General features: G+C 43.7%; 1 protein-coding gene across 6 annotated transcripts; it reads right to left on the reverse strand.

Moving 5' to 3' along the window:
• Positions 1-455: 455 nt before the first annotated feature.
• Positions 456-23,902, reverse strand: LOC101482260 (NACHT, LRR and PYD domains-containing protein 3). 6 transcript variants are annotated; one of them, XM_076885411.1, is made up of 10 exons: positions 23,602-23,763; positions 18,179-18,348; positions 17,776-18,076; positions 11,022-12,876; positions 10,654-10,827; positions 8,846-9,019; positions 8,568-8,741; positions 3,436-3,609; positions 1,490-1,536; positions 456-1,309 (listed from the first exon to the last, which is right to left on the reverse strand). In XM_076885411.1, exons 3-10 carry the CDS (start codon positions 18,065-18,067, stop codon positions 792-794), a joined length of 3,408 nt encoding a protein of 1,135 aa, XP_076741526.1. In that variant the 5' UTR covers positions 18,068-18,076; positions 18,179-18,348; positions 23,602-23,763; the 3' UTR covers positions 456-791. The 6 variants fall into 6 exon arrangements, with proteins under 6 accessions (XP_076741526.1, XP_024658504.2, XP_076741527.1 ...); XM_024802736.2 differs by lacking the exons at positions 18,179-18,348; positions 23,602-23,763 and adding an exon at positions 23,796-23,902; XM_076885412.1 differs by lacking the exon at positions 18,179-18,348 and having other exon boundaries at positions 23,629-23,763.
• Between the last annotated feature and the right edge of the window lie 126 nt (positions 23,903-24,028).

A 24,028-nucleotide genomic window follows, 5' to 3' on the forward strand; every position in this document is an offset into this window, starting at 1 on the left:
TTCTCAGCAGTAAGAGGAACAGGAACTGACAGCTGAGCCAGATTTAATTTCACCGTCACTGGAAATGAGTCTTATTCATTTTTGAGCCTCTGTAATAAAGAGCTGTTTTTCTCTGGACTGTCCTCATGTGTATAACACAAAACTGTGTCGCCACATGGGGTCAGCAGCAGGAAAGTTTCAGGTCACCAGAGATAAGGTCCAGCGTGAACTCTCGATTTGAACTAGACAGAAATCACACATCAGGCGTGACTCGCTTCCTTTCTCCTGTTAACTGTCTGTGAAGTTTGCTTTATTCTCTAGTGATAAGATTTAGAGATGCACAAAATGCACAGTCAAAAGAAAATCACTTAAAAGATGCAGTTTATGCAGAAAAATAAATCTGAGCTTCAGTTCGATGATTGAGTCTAAATCTGAAGATCAGAATGAAAGAAAAGAAACATCCGTACAACACTGTGTCAGCCGTTATGTGATTTGTAGTTTAATGCACATTTACATCTAAACTCAGAACCACAGAAGCAGGCCAGTAATCTGATGAAATGAACATGTTTATGATGCAGAATGTCACAGGTCGTCTGTATTATTCACCATCAGTCCATCCATCCGGTCCATTCTAGCGATTACATTCGCTGTGGCGCCACCAAGTGCCGACAAGTGTTCAGTGCAAGCCAGGGCTTTCTCCGATGTCTGAGGACTTAACCAGACTCGGATCGGTCTAAACTACCAGACGAGAAAAGAATAATAAACATCTGTTCATGTGTGTCAGTGCGTGTCCTCACTGGAGGATCTCCCTGCTACAGAGAACACAGAGACACCGAGGAGTGATTGGACAACCAGAACCCAGGATACACAGGTTCAGTGAATGTGGTGTTGAAGGTGTGGAGGTGGATCAGTGAGTCAGAGGAGATTCTGTAGAAGGACAGCATGCCAGCAGGCCAGTCCACGTACACTGCTATTCTGTCGAGGACAGAGGAGGAGACGCGTGTTCCTCTGTTATTGTGCATTGCATAGAACCCAACATGAGAGCACCTTAGACTCCACGAGTAGTTATTGTCTCCAAACCGAACCCTCTGGAAAGTGTTTCTGTTTTCTCTGTAACTCACTGCTATGTCAATCACTCCTTCCCACTCCACCTCCCAGTAACGGCGACCAGTCAGTCCACTGGTACACACGATTTGCACAAAGGAGTGAAACCTCTCTGAGTGAAAGGGATATGGCTGCTCTTCCATCACACGTGTCAGCTTCCTGTTGTTGTCAGATAGTTTGAGGTTTCTGTGTAATGTATTTGTGTCCGGTACAAGTGCACAGAAATCTGATGGAGAGAGGAAACAGCAAACGCTTTATCGTCTGAAGCTTTTACGTGCTGCTTTATTCACACGCTGACTGTTAATAAGAGGAAAAGTTAAGGAGTTTATTGTTTGGATCTCCAGTCAGACTGAGAATGAATGCACACACACACATTTCTGATTTAAATAAGTGAACACACACTCACACTTCTTTAGACCGGGTCTCAGCCTCTGCTCTCCACAATGTTCCAGCCTGGAGGAAGAAACAAAGTCTGATTAATATTAGGGTTGTCAAAATCAACGTGGATTCGTCACGATTAATCCGATTAAAATTTTTAACGCAATTAACACATCTGCAGCGCTGAATGACTCAAAATCCCTGAAATGTCTCTGTCAGCGCATTTGGGGCAGTTTGTCCAAGTAGAGTTACCTTTGCACATGTGCAGTAGATCTGGTAGTGACGGGCAGCAGAACCAACCAAATCAATATGGATGATGACAAACAGCACACTGGCCCTCTTGTGGGAAATTTGAGTATAAAAAGCAACAAGACGGAGCAGTCGACCGACATAAATTATTGTGCACATTGTGCACAATACTTTATGTATTCTCAGCTTAGGGCGATCGTGGCTCAAGAGTTGGGAGTTCGCCTCGTAATCGGAAGGTTGCCGGTTCTAGCCCCGGCTCGGACAGTCTCGGTCGTTGTGTCCTTGGGCAAGACACTTCACCCGTTGCCTACTGGTGGTGGCCAGAAGGGCCGATGGTGCAATATGGCAGCCTCGCTTCTGTCAGTCTGCCCCAGGGCAGCTGTGGCTACAACTGTAGCTGCCATCACCAGTGTGTGAATGTGTGGATGACTGGGTGTGTAAAGCGCTTTGGGGTCCCTAGAGGGGACTAGTAAAAGCGCTATACAAATACAGGCCATTTACCATTAAAACATTAACGCGGAGCTTACATTAGTCAGAGATGCTGCTAGCACTTTGGCTAGCGCGTCCCCTCATAGAGCGTCGGGAACTCAGTAAGTCTACCTCGGACAAACTGACTGACACAATTACCAAGTGAATTGCAACAAACTGCAGATCTATTAATATTGTTGAGGACACAGGCTTTACAAAGGTGTTGCAAGTTGCCTCTCAAGATGCATTTCACAAGTCTCCAACAAGAAGCACAATAATGTCAAAAATTCATCAGCTGAATGAAACTGAAAAGGAGAAAAAGCACAAGCCTTTAGCTTTAGCTGTAGCCAAACACGTCGCCCGACAGGAGACTGCTGGACTTCTGTCAGTAACAGTAAGTATCTTGGTGTTACTGCTGCTGGGAAGTAAAGTCATTTGCATTGAGAATAATGAAGACAGAGGAGAGGAGAGTTTTTGATCTTAGTCAAAAATCTATCCATCAGCTTCAGCGTGTCCAGAACTCTGCTGCTCGTATCATCACCAGGACTCCTTCTATGCACCACATCACTCCTGCTCTGCAGCAGCTTCACTGACTTCCAGTTAAATACCGCATCAATTTCAAGATACTTTTGTACACGTTCAAGGCTATCCATCATCTCTCGCCTTCATACCTCTCTGACCTGGTTCAGCTCACCATCCCTTCTCCATGTCTCACATCCTCCTCCTCTCTTTCTCTTTCCGTCCCTTCCCCCAGCTAGCCACCGTGGGGCGCAAGGCTTTCTGCTGCTCTGCCCCCCATCATCCCTTCCTCCTGAGATAAGAAACATCACTTCCCTCCCTCTTTTTAAATCCAGACTCAAAACTCACCTGTTCACATTAGCCTATTCCACATACATTTGTCCATCCTGCTACTTTAATTTATTTTATTTATTTGCTCAACGTTTTATCCTTATTATGTTTGTTCCTGTTATTGCTTGTGTACAGTGTCCTTGAGTGTTTTGAAAGGCGCTTTCTTAAATAGAATGTACTATTATTATTATTATTGTTATTAATAATAATACCAAGTACCGAGGTAGTGAGTAACTATGTAAGCTGATAACTAACCTTCTCAGTTATTTTGCAGCAGTGTTGAAAACATGACTGAAATTAATGTAATGAGTGAGGACAGGGACTCAGCTCATCAGTTTACTGTCAGTCTGCACTGTTGGAGCAGACGGTGAGTTGAAAGGCGTCAGCCTGCCAGTGTGCTGTTCATACCAGAGAGTTTCAAGTCTCCACTGAGGATCCTTCAGCCCAGCAGAAAGAAGCTTCACTCCTGAGTCTCCTGGGTGATTGTAGCTCAGATCCAGCTCTCTCAGATGGGAAGGATTGGAATTCAGAGATGAGGCCAGAGAAGTATAGCCCTCCTCTGTGATCTGGCAGCCTGACAGCCTGGAGACAGACAGACAGACAGACAGACAGACAGACAGACAGACAGACAGACACACACACACACACACACACACACACACACACACACACACACACACACACACACACTATCTTAGCTTTTATTTTTCAATCGTTATTTTGTTGCAACTTAAAAATATAAAAAATAATGAAAGGAGTATCTGTGTATGAGTTTGTCTTAGTATAATGGTGAAAATGCTAATACAGAACTAAAGGATAGGATTTTTTCTCTATATATTTACATAATATATAATAAGTGGATTGTATATCAAAATAAATGCACACAACATGAATATACAGGGTGGGCATTTATATGGATACACCGTAATAACATGGGAATGGTTGGTGATATTAAAGTCCTGTTTGTGGCACATTAGTATATGTGAGGGGGCAAACTCCTCAAGATGGGCGGTGACCATGGTGGCCATTTAGAAGTCGGCCATCTTGGATACAACTTTTGTTTTTTCAATAGGAAGAGGGCCATGTGACACATCAAACTTATTGGTAATGTCACAAGAAAAACAATGGTGTGCTTGGTTTCAACGTAACTTTATTCTTTCATGAGTTATTTACAAGTTTCTCTTTGTTCACAGCCATTGACATGTCGAAGAGGTTAACACGTGAGGATCGAAATTGTGTTGATATCTGGTGAACGCAGTAACCGGGTCATTGCAGCAGATTTCAATGCAAGACACCCTACGAGACCACCCATCTCCCATGCTACAGTTAGCAAACTGCTTGCTAAGTTTCGTGAAACTGGTTCAGTGTTGGATTTGCTAAGAGTGGCATTAGTCGAACATCCCTTTGGCGGATATTAGCTACTCACAAATGGAACCCTTACAAACTCCAGCTACTGCAGCATCTCAGCGAGGATGACCCAGATCAGCGCACAGAATTTGCAGAATGGGCAAAACAAAAACTGGAACAGGACCCTCAGTTCACGCAGAAGATTTTGTTCAGTGATGAGGCAAACTTTTATGTGAATGGTGAAGTTAACAAACAAAACCACCGCTATTGGTCTGACACTAACCCACATTGGATGGATCCCTCCAAGACTGTTGGAACAACAAAAGTGATGGTTTGGTGTGGTATATGGGGTACAATGATAGTGGGTCCATTCTTCATCAATGGAAACCTCAAGGCCACTGGATATTTGAAATTGCTACATGATGATGTGTTTCCTCTTTATGCACTGAAGCTGGCACGTTCCCTGAGTTTTTCCAGCAAGATGGTTCACCACCACATTATGGGTGCCAGGTCTGAGCATTCCTAGATGAACAGTTTCCTGGAAAGTGGATTGGTCGTCATGGGCCAGTTGAATGGCCCCCCAAGGTCTCCCGATCTGACCCCCTTAGACTTTTATCTTTGGGGTCATCTGAAGGCAATTGTCTATGGTGTGAAGATACGAGATGTGCAGCACCTGAAACTACGGATACTGGATGGCTGTGCTGGCATTTCTCCTGTGGTGTTGCTATCAGTGTGTGCAGAGTGGGAGAAGAGGGTTGCACTGACAATCCAACACAATCGGCAGCACATTGAACACATTTTATAAGTGGTCAGAAACTTGTAAATAACTCATGAAAGAATAAAGTTACGTTGAAACCAAGCACACCATTGTTGTTCTTGTGACATTACCAATAAGTCTGATGTGTCACATGGCCCTCTTCCTATTGAAAAAACAAAAGTTGTATCCAAGATGGCCGACTTCTAAATGGCCACCATGGTCACCGCCCATCTTGAGGATTTTGCCCCTCACATATACTAATGTGCCACAAACAGGACTTTAATATCACCAACCATTCCCATGTTATTACGGTGTATCCATATAAATGCCCACCCTGTACAATAACTAAATACAGATATAGAATACACATTTGAAATTAAGAAATATATACAGGTTATGAGGGCGTGGGGAGGAAAGAACATGATGTGCGCAGTGCTTTTACTGAATCAAGTGTCCAAAGTTATTGTAGCCTGAGTAAATACTCAGGTGTGTCATTGTGTGTTAACTGAGCAGTGAGCAGGGTGAGGGAGCATTGTTTTGCTTTATTTTGTTGTTCCTAGGGCTATGCTTTTCTGGACAGAGATCTCAGATGTTGTTCCTGGATCTGCTGGAGCCACTCACCTAGCTTGGGGGTCCCTGCACCTAATGCTCTGATTACCACTGGGACCACTGTTACCTTCACCCTCCACATCTTCTCCAGCTCGTCTCTCAGCTTCTCATGTTCCTCCCTAATGTTGCTATAAGATAACCTTTATTAGTCCCACACGTGGGAAATTTGTTATGTATGACTCATTATAGCTAAATGTATTAACAACTACTGTGTCCCGTTGGATAGCTGTCACCCTTTTGTCTGTCTCTGGACGTCCCACAGGATCTCAGCTCAGTCATTCTCAACCACTCTAGGGGGCATATCCCGATTCAACCTCGGGACGTCCAGGCCATACTCGACACAGATGTTCCTATATGCTATACCAGCGACTTGGTTATGGCGTTCCATGTATGCACTCCCTTTGCATCTCATACCCTGCTGTTATGTGCTGGATTGTCTCAGGGGTATCTTTACATAGCCTCCACCTGGGGTCTTGCCTGGTGTTGTCAGTGTGCTCAGAGGTTATTCCTGTGCTGCCATGATTAGTGCCTCTGTGCTGTTTTTCCATGATGGCTACTGTTCTTTTTCCTCTTGTGTCTGTGAAGGTTCTCAGTCCTCCAGGTCATCGTAGTCTAAGGAGCTTGGAAAGAAAAGTGTCTGGACTTCCTTAACTTCTTAGTTACATTCAGCTGACTCCTCAGGACTTGCCTGACCCTCTGCAGGTACTTGGTGGTTGCAGCTTTCCTAGAGACCTCTTCACGGTTCCAATTTGCCTGTGGTGCCCCAGGTACTTGTGACTGTCCTTACTATCTGGTAATGTAATCTCCTCACTTCTGACTACCTTCCCTCTCTTTGTTACTATCCGACTACACTTCTCTAATCTAAATGACATTCTGATGTCGCTGCTCTACATCCAAGTGGTATGAATCAGTCGATGTCTTCTCCAGTCCTGGCATTCAGCTTGATGTCATCCAAAGAGAGGAGGTGGCTAACAATTGCTCCATTCTGTAGTCGGTATCCGTAGCCTCTCTTGTCAACGATCTGGCTGAGGTGGTTCAGGCCTATGCATAACAGCAGTAAGGACAAAGCATCTCTTTGGTAAATCTCTCACTTTGTGGTGTAATTTGCTTGAAGGTGGCCTAAGGTTCCTGTTGATCTTATATAATTCTAGTACAGGAGCTGAGGCAGGATGGGACTTTTCCCTCCTGATAATCCTTGAGGATTAGGGCTATCAGTTAGCCATTCTGGGTGTGTCTCATCCATTAGCAGCAGGTATATTTGTGCTGCTAGACACATGTGGAATGCTGTTAGCGTCATGTCAAGGGCTGGTACTGTCCATCTCTTCATACTTGAGACTCTTTCTTGGATGTCTCCCACTGTGATGGTTACTGGATCCTGTTCAGGGAGATTGATATGGTCTGCTCTTAGATCCACTAGCCATTGAACATTGTTGTTATAAGTTGAGTCTTCTCCCATATGGTCTTCTAGTATTCCTCAGTCTCCAACTTTGGTGGGGCTGCTCTCAAATTGTTTTCCTGCCATTGACACTACACATCCGTGGAGAACAGTTGGTTTATTCTCCTGGCTTCCAACGTTCTCATATACCTCTTCAAATGGGTAGCTGTGAGTCTTTGCTTAGCAGTTCCCAAGGCCTCAGGTATGGCCAGCTTTCTGTGCTTCTTAGTCACCCATTTCTTAATCACAACTTTCTGCCACGAACTTCTGTGCTATCTTGATTTTGGCTGTTCAAGTTGTAGCCAAGCATCTCAAGAATGTCACCCAATCTAGGAGGGTGGGGATGATGACGACCTGATGGCACCCCCTTGCCGTAGCACTTGTGTTGTACATCATCAATCTCTAAGGAACACTAAACTACCAGTTGTTTTGCCATTGGTCCAAATGTTGGGTGTCAAAGAATGGGTGTCCATAGGATCCACATCCACTTCATGTAACCCTTTGAGCTGGAATTACTTTCCATTCCAACAGGTCCCCATTCTCATCCCTTGTTCACTTATGGATTCTTGTTCCACTTCTCGTCAATGTATCCTAGTTCCTCTGCACCTGACACAGACCTTGTTAATCCAGGTGAAATCTGACATAGGATGTCTTCAGTGCACTTTCTACATGTTTCCTCTTACTATTCAAATCGACATCCCTCCTAAAAACCTTTCTGTGAAACCCATCATACTTAACATTTAGTATTTTCTGGGTCTTAATAAGTTCTCTGAGGTCATCCTTCATATTGTCCAAGGACATCACATAATGACAGTGGAATGGTCAGCTTATATTTCCTCATCTCTCTCATCACCAGCTCCGGAGCTAACTCATCTCTCAGCCCAGTTGTCTCCTCTGTAGCTCGTCAATGATAACAAGTGCTGTTCCATGTAGTATCACTGACATGCTCAGTACCGTAATTTAGTCTTGTGTGTAAACACTGGACTCTAAAATAACAAAAAAATGAAAATCCCAGGAGTAAAAAAGAAGTGACAAATAACAAAGCAACAAAGCATGGAAGAGCTACTGTAACTGCTGTGACTCAGCAAGGCAATTTAGTGGTTAACCAAAGCACTCTCATAGGTATTGAAAGTTTGCAAAGATGCAAACTTACAAAGAAAATAGTTAGCAGTTAGGGGTTAGATGTCCTTTGCCACAGTTATTAGTGAATGGATTAGAGCTATATTTTAAAACAATCTTCTCAAATAATCTTAGAAGGTATTGTGAAGGCTGAAGTCAACTCTTGTACTGTTTTAGAGTAACAAAATGAGCCGATTTTGCCAAACATAGTTCTGGAGCAATATATAAAAACAATGACAGTTTCCTCCTGTTTGCAAGGCGTAATCTTCTTACTTGAGAGTCTCTAGTGCACAGTCAGAATCCTTCAGTCCAGCAGAGAGTAGCGTCACGCCTAAATCGCGCAGATCGTTGTTACTCACGTCCAGCATTCTCAGACTTAACACCTGGGAGCTGAGTACCAACGACAATTGGTGGCAGCATTTCTCTGTAAGACCAGTTTGATTCAACCTGATGAAAAAAACAAAATTTCTTGTAGCCTTAGTTTTTATAATCAAGGTAAGTACAAATAGTGCAACAGAGCACTACATAGATATTTCACAATGTGATCTGACCTGAGCGTCTGTAGGTTAAAGTGATGATGAACCATTCCAGCAGAGAGTAGACTCACTCCTGAATCCTTCAGGTCATTGTTACTCAGGTCCAGGTCTCTCAGACTGGAGAACTGGGAGTTGAGAAATAGTGAGAAGTCCTGGCAGCATTTTGCTGTGAGATTGGTTTGATTCAACCTGACAGAAAGCAACGAACAGCAATAAATATACTTGCATTTAATTCAATTCAATTCAATTCAATTTTATTTATATAGCGCCAAATCACAACATAAGTCGCCTCAAGGCGCTTCATAGATACAGAGAAAAACCCAACAATCATATGACCCCTATGAGCAAGCACTTTGGCAACAGTGGGAAGGAAAAACTCCCTTTTAACAGGAAGAAACCTCCGGCAGAACCAGGCTCAGGGAGGGGCGGCCATCTGCTGCGACCGGTTGGGGTGAGAGAAGGAAGACAGGATAAAGACATGCTGTGGAAGAGAGACAGAGGTTAATAACAGATATGATTCAATGCAGAGAGGTCTGTTAATACATAGTAAGTGAGAAAGGTGACTGGAAAGGAAAAACTCAGTGCATCATGGGAATCCCCCGGCAGCCCATGTCTATTGCAGCATAACTAAGGGAGGATTCAGGGTCACCTGGTCCAGCCCTAACTATATGCTTTAGCAAAAAGGAAAGTTTTAAGCCTAATCCTGAAAGTAGAGATAGTGTCTGTCTCCTGAATCCAAACTGGAAGCTGGTTCCACAGAAGAGGGGCCTGAAAACTGAAGGCTCTCCCTCCCATTCTACTTCTAAATACTCTAGGAACAACAAGTAGGCCTGCAGAGCGAGAGCGAAGTGCTCTAATAGGGTGATATGGTACTACAAGGTCATTAAGATAAGAAGGGGCCTGATTATTTAAGACCTTGTATGTGAGGAGCAGGATTTTGAATTCAATTCTGGACTTAACAGGAAGCCAATGAAGGGAAGCCAAAACAGGAGAAATCTGCTCTCTCTTTCTAGTCCCTGTCAGGACTCTTGCTGCAGCATTTTGGATTAGCTGAAGGCTTTTCAGTGAGTTTTTAGGACATCCTGATAATAATGCATTACAGTCGCCCAGCCTGGAAGTAATAAATGCATGAACTAGTTTTTCAGCGTCACTCTGAGACAGGATATTTCTAACTTTAGAGATGTTGTGCAAATGGAAGAACGCAGTCTTACATATTTGTTTAATATGTGCATTGAAGGACATGTCCTGGTCAAAAATGACTCCAAGGTTCCTCACAGCGTTACTGGAGGCCAAGGTAATGCCATCCAGAGTAAGAATCTGCTTAGATACCATATTTCTAAGCTTTTCAGGGCCGAGTACAATAACCTCAGTTTGATCTGAATTAAGAAGCAGAAAGTTAGCGGCCATCCAGGTCTTTATGTCTTTAAGACATTCCTGCAGTTTAACTAATTGGTGTGTGTTATCTGGCGTCATGGACAGATAGAGCTGGGTGTCATCTGCATAGCAGTGTAAATGTATGCTATGTCTTCTAATGATGCTGCCTAAGGGAAGCATGTATAATGTAAACAGAATTGGTCCTAGCACTGAACCCTGTGGAACTCCATAATTAACCTCAGTGTGTGAAGAGGACTCTCCATTTACATGCACAAACTGGAGTCTATTGGATAGATATGATACAAACCACTGTCCACCTGTTTGCAGTCAGACAGCATTAATTCCTATACAGTTGTGTTTATGAGTTAAAGTATAAACAAACAATGATGATAAATGATAAACATGGAACATAATCCACTGCAGCATTATAATACAACATTTCAGCTTACCTGAGGCTCTGTAGTGTACAGTGAGGAGTCTCCAGTATTGCAGAGAGCAACTTCAGACCCAATCCCTGCAAACTGTTGTTACTCAAGTCCAGTTCTCTCAGATTGGAGGACTGGGAACTGAGAACTGAAGACAAAGCTTCACAGCTTCTCTCTGACAGATTACAGCCACTCAATCTGTAGAGGAAATAGTGATGCTGTTTATATGCTATAAAAAACTACTGTAGTAATTATAAAATGAATAATTATATTATTGTTTGAACAAATTTCCTCATGAGATATGATGACTATCAGTTTTACATAATTTAAATAATTTAACAAAAACTAGCACCTGTGATGCCATTGCAATATCTGGTTATCTGTGCACCTACAGAGCTTTGGTGGAGGCTTTGACCACTGGCAAAAGCCTCAAAAAAGCTTCTTCTGAAGCAGAAGCAGAATATTTCTTCAGGTCAAAAACATGCAGATGTTCTTCTGATGACAGTAAGATGAAGACCAAAGCTGACCACTGAGCTGGAGAAAGTTCATATGTGGAGAGGCTTCCTGAACTTAAATACTGTTGGATCTCCTCTATTAAAGAACGATCATTTAGTTCATTCAGACAGTGGAGAAGATTAATGTTTCTCTCTGGAGACAGATTCTCACTGAGCTTCTCCTTGATATACTGGATTGTTTTCTGGTTGGTTTTTGACTGACAGTCTGTTTTTTTCAGTAGGCTCTGTAGTTTATCCTGATTGGTCTGCAGTGAAAGACCCAAGAGGAAGCGAAGGAACAAGTCCAGGTGTCCGTTTGGACTCTGTAAGGCCCTGTCAATCGAAATCCTGTGGATCTTCTTTGAAGATGTTTTACTTAAAAGCAGTTGAAGATTGCGCATTGAGGGCTGTGGTGAAAGCATCACATTTTTGTTGCTATTTATAAGCGACATCCTCACATAAAGAGCAGCCAGAAACTCCTGAACGCTCAGATGGACGAAGCTGAACATCTTGTCTTTCCCTTTCCTTCCTCGATCTTCTTTGAAGATCTCTGTGAACACTCCTGAGCACACCGAGGCTTCACTGAAATCAATGCCGCTCTCTCTCAGATCCTTCTCATAGAAGATCAGGTTGCCCTTTTCCAGCTGCTCAAAGGCCAGTTTTGCTAATGACTTAATGTATTGAATGCTCTTCTCTGGGCCATACTTTTCTTTTGTCCGATCAATCTGAAACACCAGGAACTCTGCGTACATCTCAGTCAGAGTCTTGGGCAGCTCTCCTCCCTCTCTGGTTTTCAACACATCCTCCAGAACTGTTGCAGTGATCCAGCAGAAGACTGGGATGTGGCACATGATGTGGAGGCTTCGTGATGTCACGATATGGGAGATGAGTTTGTCAGCCTCCTCCTTACCTTTGACTCTCTTCCTGAAGTAGTCCTCTTTCTGTTGGTCGGTGAACCCCCTGACCTCTGTTGTACTGCTGATAAACTCTCGAGGGATCTGATTGGCCGCTGCAGGCCGTGTGGTTACCCAGATGCGAGCAGAGCGTAGCAGTTTCCCATTGATGAGTTTCCTCAGCAGGACATCTGTTTTAGTTGCCTTTGTTACATCGACAGAGCGAATGTCTTCAGAATGAAGGTCGAGATGAAGGCGGCTCTCATCCAGCCCATCAAACACAAACAGAAGTTTGAATTTACTCTTGTCATAGTTGGTGATTCCTGATGACTGAACATCTGTAAAGATGTAATTAAGAGCCTCCTGTGGGATGCCTACAGTTTCTGGGATGCATTCATGAATGAGCTCTGCCAAACTGAACTTTTCTCCCTTCAGAGGATTCAGCTGACGGAAGGTGAAGGGGAAAATCAGATGCACATCTTGATTGGACATTTGTTCAGCCCAGTCCAAAACAAACTTGTGAACAAGGAAAGTTTTTCCAATTCCTGCGATTCCATTGGTCATCACTGTTTTGATGGGTCTGTAGTCTCCTGAAGGATGTTTGAACATGTCTGTGGGTCTAATAGGTTTCTCTGGCTCTGCTGGCTTCCATACTTTGTCAATCTGCTGGATCTCATGCTGTGTGTTGATATGTACATCATACCCAGCTGTGATGTACAGCTCTGTGTAGATATCAACCAGACGCTGTTTATCTTCTGTCCAACCTTCTTGGGTGCACATAAACTTGTCCTGGAAGTTTGATTGAAGTATTTGCTGGAAAAACTTGATGGGGCGAGGCTCTGGTACTGGAACCACCACATCTGTATCAAACATGGGGGGAAAAATACAAAGTGTGCTGTGTATATTTCACGAATACCCATGTTGTTGTTGGAAGCAGTAAACAAAAAGTTCCATAAAGTTAAGCTTTCATTGTTCAGAGGAAGATCAATAATACAACAGCACTGGTAAAAATTAAAAAAAAAAATGTTAAGCCAGAGTTAAAATGTCCTCAGGTTACTGAATTTAGTGAATCCCTGGTCCTGGATCCAGCCCTCTGGATGAAACTACTTGCTAGGTGTAAGGAACCTATGTTGTCACACAGCAAGCAGGTAATGCTCATTATGAGGTGGCCTCACTTCCTTGTGACAATTAAAGCCCACGCAGCAGATGTTGCTGCATTGCAACAGCAGTTTACTTGTGTATTCTCCCTTCTGCCCTCTGACCATCCTCATAAAATACTTCTGTGATCTCAGAAGGACCTGACACAACTCCGTAACTGTGGTTTGTGTTTTTTTATTGTTATCACACAATCTGCTTTATGTCACCTTTTGGGACCTTCCAGTGCACGCTGCCCTGGCTCCAGTGCTCTCCTCCAGCAGCAGCCTCCTCTCCAGGCCTGGTTGCTACTGAAATAGGGAATGCAAAATGCTCACTGGCTGTGCAAAACCAGCCTCCCTGACACCAAACCATGAACCTGCTGCTCCACTCCTCCCCTGCAGCTGAGCCACCAACCACACAGTGCCACCCCCCCACCGCCCAATTTGTGCCGGGGAGCCATCTGGCCTAGCCGGTCTTGAGACGCGGACAGGATGCAATAGCTGCTGTTTAATCCATCTGTGGCTGCACATGCTCACAACCCAATTGGTACCCCAGAAACTATACGTCCCTCCGTCCAACCACACACTTTTTCGGGTTGGCCGTGAACCCCGCCTGCCTCAGAGACTCCAGGACCACTACCACCCGCTGCATATGCTCCGCCCAAGTGTCACTATTGATGATGATGTCTTCTAGGTCGGCTGCAGCATATGCAGCATAAGGACGCAGCAACCGGTCTCTGAGACGCTGGAAGGTGGCAGGGGCTCCGAACAAGCCGAACATTAGTGTAACGAACTGGTACAAACCGTAAAGAGTAGAGAAGGCCCTTTTTTACTTTGACTCTGCAGACCAGGCAATCTGCCAGTAGCCCTCGGTTAAATCCAGCATCGGCATGGGATAAGCATCAAACTGTGACACCTCATTCACCTTGCGATAGTCTATGCAGAACCGTATAGATCCATCTTTCTTCACTACCAGAACTATGGGGCTACACCAAGCGATGTGTGACTCTTCTATTACTCCCAGCTTCAAAACCTCCGCCAATTCCCTTTGCATGATTTGTCTTCTGTGCTCCAGTAACCTGTAGGGTCGTGAACGGACCATCACGCCAGGCCGCTTGTCAAATTGATGCACCATAACAGTCATACAGCTGGGTAAGGGGGAGAACACATTTGCAAAATGCTGTTGCAATGCAGCAACATCCACAACATCCACATCCACACCTGTGTGCAATGGTCATCACAAATGAAGGGAGGCAGGAATGGTGGAATCTGGAGTCCAACCAACGATCCCAGTTGCGTTCATCTTCGTGAACGAACTTCCGAATCATGGACATTAAGGTCTTATTCAGCCGCTCCACCAGCCCATCATACTGAGGGTGGTAGGCTTAATGCCCTACAATTCGTAAAGCTAGACATCTATGAAGTTCTTTGGTCAGTCAGTATCTTTTTCAGGATACCGACTCAAGAGATGACCTGAAATAGCACCTGTGCCACACTTAGCAGAAATGGTGTGCAGTGGCACTGTTTGTGGATATTGCCTTGCAAATCCACCAGAACTAACACAAAGCGATAGCCGTGTGAAATGGCCCGATGAGGTCCATGCCAATGCGCTCAGGACCTCCATTAATGGTAATGAGTGTAACTGGAGCCGATGGGGTCTCCCGAGAAGGCCCCACTGACTCCTCCGCTGAGCACCACACAGACCTCGCATGTCCCTACCGGCCGCGATTGCATACTGACACACAGTCCAATTAATTTACCGAACCTGGGCCAATCCGTCCGCAAAATTAAGGGGTGCGTCATCCTGCCTGTCACACAGCTTACCATGGCAGGATATTTAAAAGTAAAATGGGAGGCGGACTCTTCAGCTTTCATGCCTCTCTTCGGTGTTGGGTGCTCTCCACTGACTGTGCCAGAATAAAATACGAATAGTAGACAGCAGGAATAAATAACAAACAAGAGAAAGTCACACACTGGAGAACAAATGCTTGGAAGTAGTGCAAAGAAAAGACTCTAGAGTCGGGATTGTTGGGGTGGTGGGTGGAGGATAGTGTTTGTTAGCAGTCTGACTGGCCCAGGGGAAGAAGCTGTTGGTGAGTGTGGAGCAGGGAAATTATTTTACTGCTATTGTTAAATAATCTTCATTATTACCATTGCATTAATAATATAATCTGCAGTATGATCATTGCTTTAACAATGTAACAGATAGCTTTAAGAAGGCTTTAAGGTTTTATGCATACAGGTATTAAATTAACTTTGTATTCCAGGTGAAAACATTTATTTAGTAGATGACATATCCATAGTTTTAGTTCAGTTATTACATATCTGAGAGTGGCTTCTGTCTCTCTGTCTAGAGGTCAGGAGCTAGTCGCGAGGTGAAATAGGGTGCAATTGTGGTTAGCACACACACACACACACACTCAGTTAGAGAATCATTTATAGGTGAAAGTTTAATCATGTTTTGCTTGGGGTTGCAAAAAGAGCAGTTTGTCGCAGAACTGCTGCTGAGGTGTCAGGATGACAAGCGAGCATCCGGCAGTGACAGGAAGCACCTGTTATGAAGATAGAAGACAATTGTTCTTTTAAACGGTGTCAAAAGTCGTTGTGGTTTTGATATTGACGTATGTGTATATATCCTGTCTGTGACGCATGAAGGGGCGTCAGTAAATCAAGCCCTGACGGTATAAAATCTGTGTATGCTTTGAGGAAGTCGAAGATTAATTCCTGTCTGTGCACAGATTATTCTTCCCACACGTGTGTAGTCATTAAAATCATTGTTTGACCAAAAGCTTCTGGACCAAGGGTGGTTTGTACTCTCCCTCCTCAATTTTGAACCTTAACATGAGTCTGGAGGTATGGGACCTGACTGGCCTGAGAGGGCAGCGGGTCAAATAGGTGGTGGGCGGGGCTCGCCTGTGATGCCCCTGGTTTTCCTGAGACAGGAGGATCTGGAGATGGCCTCCAGGGGTGGCAGAGGGCAGCCAGTAAGTTATTTGGGAGTTGTTAATGACCCCTGTGCAGCCTTCCTGTTTTCAGTTGTGGCCCCTGAGTACCAAACACGAGGCAGGAGGAGAGCACACTCTCCACTGAGGAGGAGTAGAAGCTTCACACAGGGTAACTATGTGCGAATGCTGTTTGTTGATTACAGTTCAGCGTTTAACACAATAGTGCCCTGCAGACTGTTCACAAAGCTGAGGGATCTGGGACTTAACAGCCATCTGTGTGCATGGGTGTTGGACTTCCTCACTGGCAGAACTCAGGTGGTGAGGGTGGGCAGGTGCTTCTCCAACAGCATCACCATCAACACAGGAGCACCTCAGGGATGTGTCCTCTCGCCACTGCTCTACTCCCTCTACACTTCAGACTGTGTGGCCACCCATGGCTCCAACACCATTGTGAAGTTTGCTGACGACACAGTGGTGTTGGGTGCCATCTCCAACAACGATGAGGCGGCCTACATGGATGAAGTGAAGAATCTGGCATCGTGGTGCCAGGACAACCACCTCCAGCTGAACGTCAGCAAGAACAAGGAGCTGGTGGTGGACTTCAGAAGGGGTCAGCACAGAGACTACAAGCCCATCATCATCAATGGAGCTCCAGTGGAGAGGGTGCAGTCCTTCAAGTATCTTGGTGTCCACATCTCCTCAGACCTGACATGGGCTGCCCACATTCAGGTCCAGACCAAAAAGGCTAGGCAGCGCCTGTATCACCTACGACAACTGACGAAGTTCAGGGTCTCTCCAAAGATCCTCAGGACTTTCTATACAGGCGCTGTGGAGAGCATCCTCACACAGAACATGACATCGTGGTTTGGGAACAGCTGTGTGAAGGACCAAAAAGCTCTCCAGAGAGTGATCCGTACAGCAGAACGCTGCTGCAGGATTGCTCTCCCCCCGCTTCAGGACACCTACACCAGGAGATGCCGGACTAGAGCAGATACTGAAGGACCCGTCCCATCCTGGCAACAAACTGTTCCAACTTCTGCAATCTGGTAGAAGGTTCCGCATCTTCTGGGCAAGGACAGAGAGACTCAAGAGGAGCTTCTATCCCCAAGCCATCCGTGCCCTCACTCCCACACACACACACACACACACACACACACACACACACACACACACACACACACACACACACACACACACACACACACACACACACCCTCTCACATCATCCATAAGTGGCTGAGACAGGACTCTCTTCCAGACACTCTAAACACACCGGCACAATGTACATTTCAAATTCCTTTCATTTTAGATATGTTCAGATTCTGTAAAATAGTCAGATTGTCTATTCTTATTTAATTCACTTAATGTACAGAATTCACCTGCTTGCTGCATACATGCTACTACTGCACACTCACCTAATGTATATATCATATATAATGTTCTAATGTTCTTCCTCCCCTCCCTCAGTTAGCAGTTATAGTGGAAGTGAGATAGCAGTAGGACAAGTAAAGATTTTCTTTGTAAACTTTTTACCAAAACCCTTAATATTATTGTCTAAATTTATCATGTGTGTCCAGCACTTTGGGCAGTGGTTGCTGTTTTTAATGTGCTCTATAAATAAAGTTGGCTCAGTTATGTCTTTCAAGACTTCCTTAAATACCCAAAATTCCAAGTTTACCTTCAGGGTGATGAAGAGGAGCCTGTGTGTGTGAGAGAGAAGACAAGCTCTGCAACAGGTCATTCCTGCTGATCCTTTCTAGAACCTTTCTGGTCACCTCCACAGCTCCTGGAAGTCTGTAGATCTGTACCATCAGAGTCACGGTGTGCCGCCTTTCTGCTTTTTCCAGCTGACATGCTTTGATTGATGGAAGGCCTTCCAGGCAGCTGTCCTGCTGCAGGAACCACTTAAAGTCATCAAACTCCTTTCCTGTCAACTCCTCCAGAATGTCCAAGAGGTCGACTGACGTCATGAGAGCTCCCTGATAGTCAGAGAATAAAAGTCAATTCAATTCAATTCAACTGTTGTTGTGATAAAGTGTGTGTGTATGTATATGTATGTGTATATATAATTCCCCACTCGCCCCTGTGGGCGGTCAATCCTTCCAGCTCGGGTCCTCTACCAGAGGCCTGGGAGCTTGAGGGTCCTGCAGTATCTTAGCTGTTCCCAGGACTGCGCTCTTCTGGACAGAGATCTCCGATGTTGTTCCCGGGATCTGCTGGAGCCACTCGCCTAGCTTGGGAGTCACCGCGCCTAGTGCTCCGATTACGTCATGACATCACGACGTCAGTATATATACATATGTATACATATGTATATATATACATATGTATACATATGTATACATACATATGTATATGTATACATATACATATGTATACATATACATATGTATACATATGTATATGTATACATATGTATACATATACATATGTATACATATGTATACATATGTATATGTATACATATGTATACATATACATATGTATACATATGTATACATATACATATGTATACATATGTATATGTATACATATGTATACAGTGGGGCAAAAAAAGTATTTAGTCAGCCACCGATTGTGCAAGTTCCCCCACTTAAAATGATGACAGAGGTCAGTAATTTGCACCAGAGGTACACTTCAACTGTGAGAGACAGAATGTGAAAAAAAATCCATGAATCCACATGGTAGGATTTGTAAAGAATTTATTCGTAAAGTAGGGTGGAAAATAAGTATTTGGTCACCTCAAACAAGGAAAATCTCTGGCTCTCACAGACCTGTAACGTCTTCTGTAAGAAGCTTTTCTGTCCCCCACTCGTTACCTGTATGAATGGCACCTGTTTGAACTCATCATCTGTATAAAAGACACCTGTCCACAGCCTCAAACAGTCAGACTCCAAACGCCGCCATGGCCAAGACCAAAGAGCTTTCGAAGGACACCAGGAAAAGTATTGTAGACCTGCACCAGACTGGGAAGAGTGAATCTACAATAGGCAAGCAGCTTGGTGTGAAAAAATCAACTGTGGGAGCAATCATCAGAAAATGGAAGACATACAAGACCACTGATAATCTCCCTCGATCTGGGGCTCCACGCAAGATCTCATCCCGTGGGGTCAAAATGATCATGAGAACGGTGAGCAAAGATCCCAGAACCACACGGGGGGACCTGGTGAATGACCTGCAGAGAGCTGGGACCAAAGTAACAAAGGTCACCATCAGTAACACACTACAACGGCAGGGAATCAAATCCCACAGTGCCAGACGTGTTCCGCTGCTGAAGCCAGTGCATGTCCAGGCCCGTCTGAAGTTTGCCAGAGAGCACATGGATGATACAGCAGAGGATTGGGAGAATGTCATGTGGTCAGATGAAACCAAAGTAGAACTTTTTGGTATCAACTCAACTCGTCGTGTTTGGAGGAAGAAGAATACTGAGTTGCATCCCAAGAACACCATACCTACTGTGAAGCATGGGGGTGGAAACATCATGCTATGGGGCTGTTTTTCTGCCAAGGGGACAGGACGACTGATCCGTGTTAAGGACAGAATGAATGGGGCCATGTATCGTGAGATTTTGAGCCAAAACCTCCTTCCATCAGTGAGAACTTTGAAGATGAAACGAGGCTGGGTCTTCCAACATGACAATGATCCAAAACACACCGCCCGGGCAACAAAGGAGTGGCTCCGTAAGAAGTATTTGAAAGTCCTGGAGTGGCCTAGCCAGTCTCCAGACCTCAACCCCATAGAAAATCTGTGGCGGGAGTTGAAAGTCCGTGTTGCTCGGCGACAGCCCCAAAACATCACTGCTCTCGAGAAGATCTGCATGGAGGAATGGGCCAAAATACCAGCTACTGTGTGTGCAAACCTGGTAAAGACCTATAGTAAACGTTTGACCTCTGTTATTGCCAACAAAGGTTATGTTACAAAGTATTGAGTTGTATTTTTGTTATTGACCAAATACTTATTTTCCACCCTGATTTACCAATAAATTCTTTACAAATCCTACCATGTGGATTCATGGATTTTTTTTTCACATTCTGTCTCTCACAGTTGAAGTGTACCTCTGGTGCAAATTACTGACCTCTGTCATCATTTTAGGTGGGGGAACTTGCACAATCGGTGGCTGACTAAATACTTTTTTGCCCCACTGTATATATACATATGTATACATATACATATGTATACATATGTATATGTATACATATGTATATGTATACATACATATGTATACATATGTATGTATACATACATATGTATACATACATATGTATACATACATATGTATATATATACATATTAGGGGTGCAACGATATTCGTATCGATATTGAACCGTTCGATACAGTGCTTTCGGTTCGGTACGCATATGTATCGAACAATACAACATTTGTAATTTATTTTATCAATTTTCCTTCTGACGATGCTGTCTGTGTTGAGCGCTCAGTGAATCTGTGTTCGACTACTCCGCCTAGGCTGCACTGTCCAGCGCAGATCCACTGAGTGCTCAACACAGACAGCATCGTCAGAAGGAAGAGCGCAGGGCACCTCCCCCACCCTCATTCAGATCTGGCGTTTGGAATTATTTTGGTTTTCATGTGACGTATGACCCTGAAGGTAAGCGAGTCATGGACTAAAGTAAAACAGTATGTTTGCCATGCAATGCTCAATTACATTGGTGTGAACTAGTGTGCTAGCGCAGTTAGCTCGTTAACGTGTTGGCCGTCTAGCCCCATGCACAGAGCGATCGGCGGTAGCTCGTTAACGGAGATTTGCCGTGTTGTGGTTAAGGTCATTTCAACGAGATTAACCTGAAAGCACTAGTGGGAACACAACGAATATGACTGCACATTTACGCCGACATCATCCTAGTGCAAAGACAAAAACAACAAGCATGCTACTAACTTTAGCCGAGTCATTTAGACAGCTGTTAGCACATGATTCTCCTTATGCTGCTGAGAATATAGCCCAGAAGAAGCGGATAGTATAGCTTTTATTTTGGAAAGAGCCATTTCTCTGTAATAAACTCTCTTTTCCAAAGATGAGTGATTCCTCAATCAGATACAGGGCTCGCAATATCGCTAGCCTGACGTCCCGGAGCTAGCGATTTTTTCAGTTGGGCTACCAAAATCTATCTCTGCCCTGCCCGTCGGGCTATTGTAGGAAAAATATATGTCAATGCTTTTGCATTCTTTCAGAAATGTAGCTGGGTAATTATGTCATTGGCATCGGTGAGCCACTGTCAATATGTGACATATTGAAGTCGCGTTTGAATTTGCGCTCGTTTTTTTGCTTTCACTTTGCAATCGTGCGAACTGTGTATAGAGAGCGACAGCACTGATCTGTGAGTGATGATAATTTGTGCACCAATTCCTCTGACATCGTCTTATTAATCGTTAGCTTACTATGCAAACATGACAAGTGAAATCTCCCGCAGCTTAAACATGTGAGAGGTTGATCGCGCAGAGAATCGCTGAGCTTATGTGAGTGCGCGTGTAAAAGCAGCAGGATATATATTTTAGTTCTGCTGAGCCAAATAAGACAGGTCAGGGTGAAGAAGTGACAGCCAAAGAAAAGCTTACCACAAAACGGAGAAGTTATGACAAATCAGACTATAAGGCAAAAAGAAAGTGCAGCTTTATGGTTTCATGGACAAAAGAATTTCTGTGGCTGCAATATGACGAGCTAAATAACCAGGGCTGCACATAAGTGGTCCGCAGGTGCGCATTCGCTGTCAAAATAAAAAACACGCACAAGGGTTAGGGTTAAATTTAAAAACTGTACTTTTGAGTTAAAATATATATTTATAATTTTAATAAATGACAAATTAAAAATGCATGAACATTTTTTTGTATCGAAAAAATATCGAACCGTGACACCAAAGTATCGAACCGAACCGAACCGTGAATTTTGTGTATCGTTGCACCCCTAATACATATGTATACATATGTATACAGGATCATTGGAGGCCCTCTCCCACCCATGTCCCAACTCTACCACAAACACATCATCCGACATGCGAACAGCATAGTGAAGGACACTTTCCACCCCTCACATGCACTGTTCTCCCTCCTTCTATCTGGCCGACGATTTCACAGCATCAAAACCGAGACAAAAAGACACTGCAAGAGCTTCTTCCTACAAGCAGTCAGAGCCCTAAACTCACTACCACCAAACACAAACACTTTTACAAACACCTTGCAATACTCATCAGAAGACTCAAAAACAACACAAACTTCCACAAATCCACTACAAACTGGACCTGGGAACAATACGCTTACTGCACACTCAGTCACATAGTTACTGAACACACATCTAAATTATACTATATTTGCACATTTTGCATCTTGCACATGTCTTCGTCCTGTCTCGTCTACAATATCCTGACTCATAACTTGAACCTGATATTTAATACCACTGCACAACATCTCACTTTACTTTAATGGCACAATCCACTTTGTATTGTCTCATTCCTGTCTTGGTTTATTGTACATAGATATAGTTGCTAATAGTACCTTTTTATCTCTTAACTTAACCCAAATTTAGCGATTTATTATTTATTTGTAATTTCTAGTTTCATATCTCTTGCACATAGATTATTTATATTCTTAGAATATATTAAAAGAAGAATATAAATAATCTATCTCCATTTTTTTTATAAATGCACCATGCATTTATATGAATGGCATTTCGGTACGCTGTATACTGTGTATATTGTTGCATTGACAATAAAGACCTTAAATCTTGAGTCTTGGAAGGCAGCTCTGAACACCACATCCAGAACACCTTGGATTTCGTACAGAGGGTGAGAGATGTCGTTAGGGAGTCAGATGAAACAATGGTCTCGTACAATGTTACATCTGTCTTCACTTCCAGTCACTGAAAAGGGAAAGACCATCTCTGAATCGAGGAGGGGGCCTGAGGGTACATCTGTCACCATGTTACAATGCTGTGATTGCAGCCATTCCCTGACTCTCTGTGAGTGGGACTCATGGTTATTGATCAGTGATCTCTGATCAATGGGCTACTCTATAATACAGTCAGCTGCACTGATAGCAATGTGGAATTGCACATATAGGAAGTGGAGTTGTTTTGCCCCCTTTCTCTAAAATTCTCAAAAACTGTACTGTTTACATGAAAATACTTACAGTATTACTGGCGTCTTTTTCCTTTAAATTACTGTGTAGACAACCAATACTTAGTAAAATACTTACATGACAGATTCAGAAAAATGACACCATAAATCACAGAGAAGTATTCACACATATGGTAATGAAGGTAAATACAAGTATTCAGTAAAGTATGTTAGAGTATGATGCTAGTACATTTAAATAACCATCATGAGAAACGCAACAGAAAGATTTTTCCTCAGCACACCAACAGCAGTAACACTGATCATGTTACTAAAGATTCTAAAATACTACTAAATATTCTTTTAATGGTCCGACCACAACAGGTCTGATAGTTTCAAACAGTTAACAGTGATCTGTAAGTAACAGTGTGTTTAACACTCACCCCAAAACAAGTTTAAGTCTCACTCACTTCAATGTAAGCAGTAGAGTCATGTGACGAGCTGTACAAAACTGAGAAACAGGAAATATGTATACACCCTTTCCTCAATCTGTAGCAAAAGTACAGGGTTGGCTAATGTGTTGTGAGTCTGCTTCACTTCACATCCTGTTACTGTAACACAAAGCTGAGAAACTCACTCTGAAACATCTGAGCGTGTACAGATCGAGTTAAATCTGAATGCACAGAAACCAGCAGACCGAGGGGACCAACCAATCACCACGCTCGTAACGACGGGTCAGTGATGATATGAAGTCAGGAGTGTTTCAGGCATAGAGCTGACAAAAAAAGAGGAAAGATCATCACATCTTTTTCACAACCAACAGGAAGTGCATCATTTCCTTGTGTGAACACAGCTGATTTACGACACGTA

The sequence above is a fragment of the Maylandia zebra genome, linkage group LG6, assembly GCF_041146795.1.
Source record: "Maylandia zebra isolate NMK-2024a linkage group LG6, Mzebra_GT3a, whole genome shotgun sequence".
NCBI classification, from domain to species: Eukaryota; Metazoa; Chordata; class Actinopteri; order Cichliformes; family Cichlidae; genus Maylandia; species Maylandia zebra.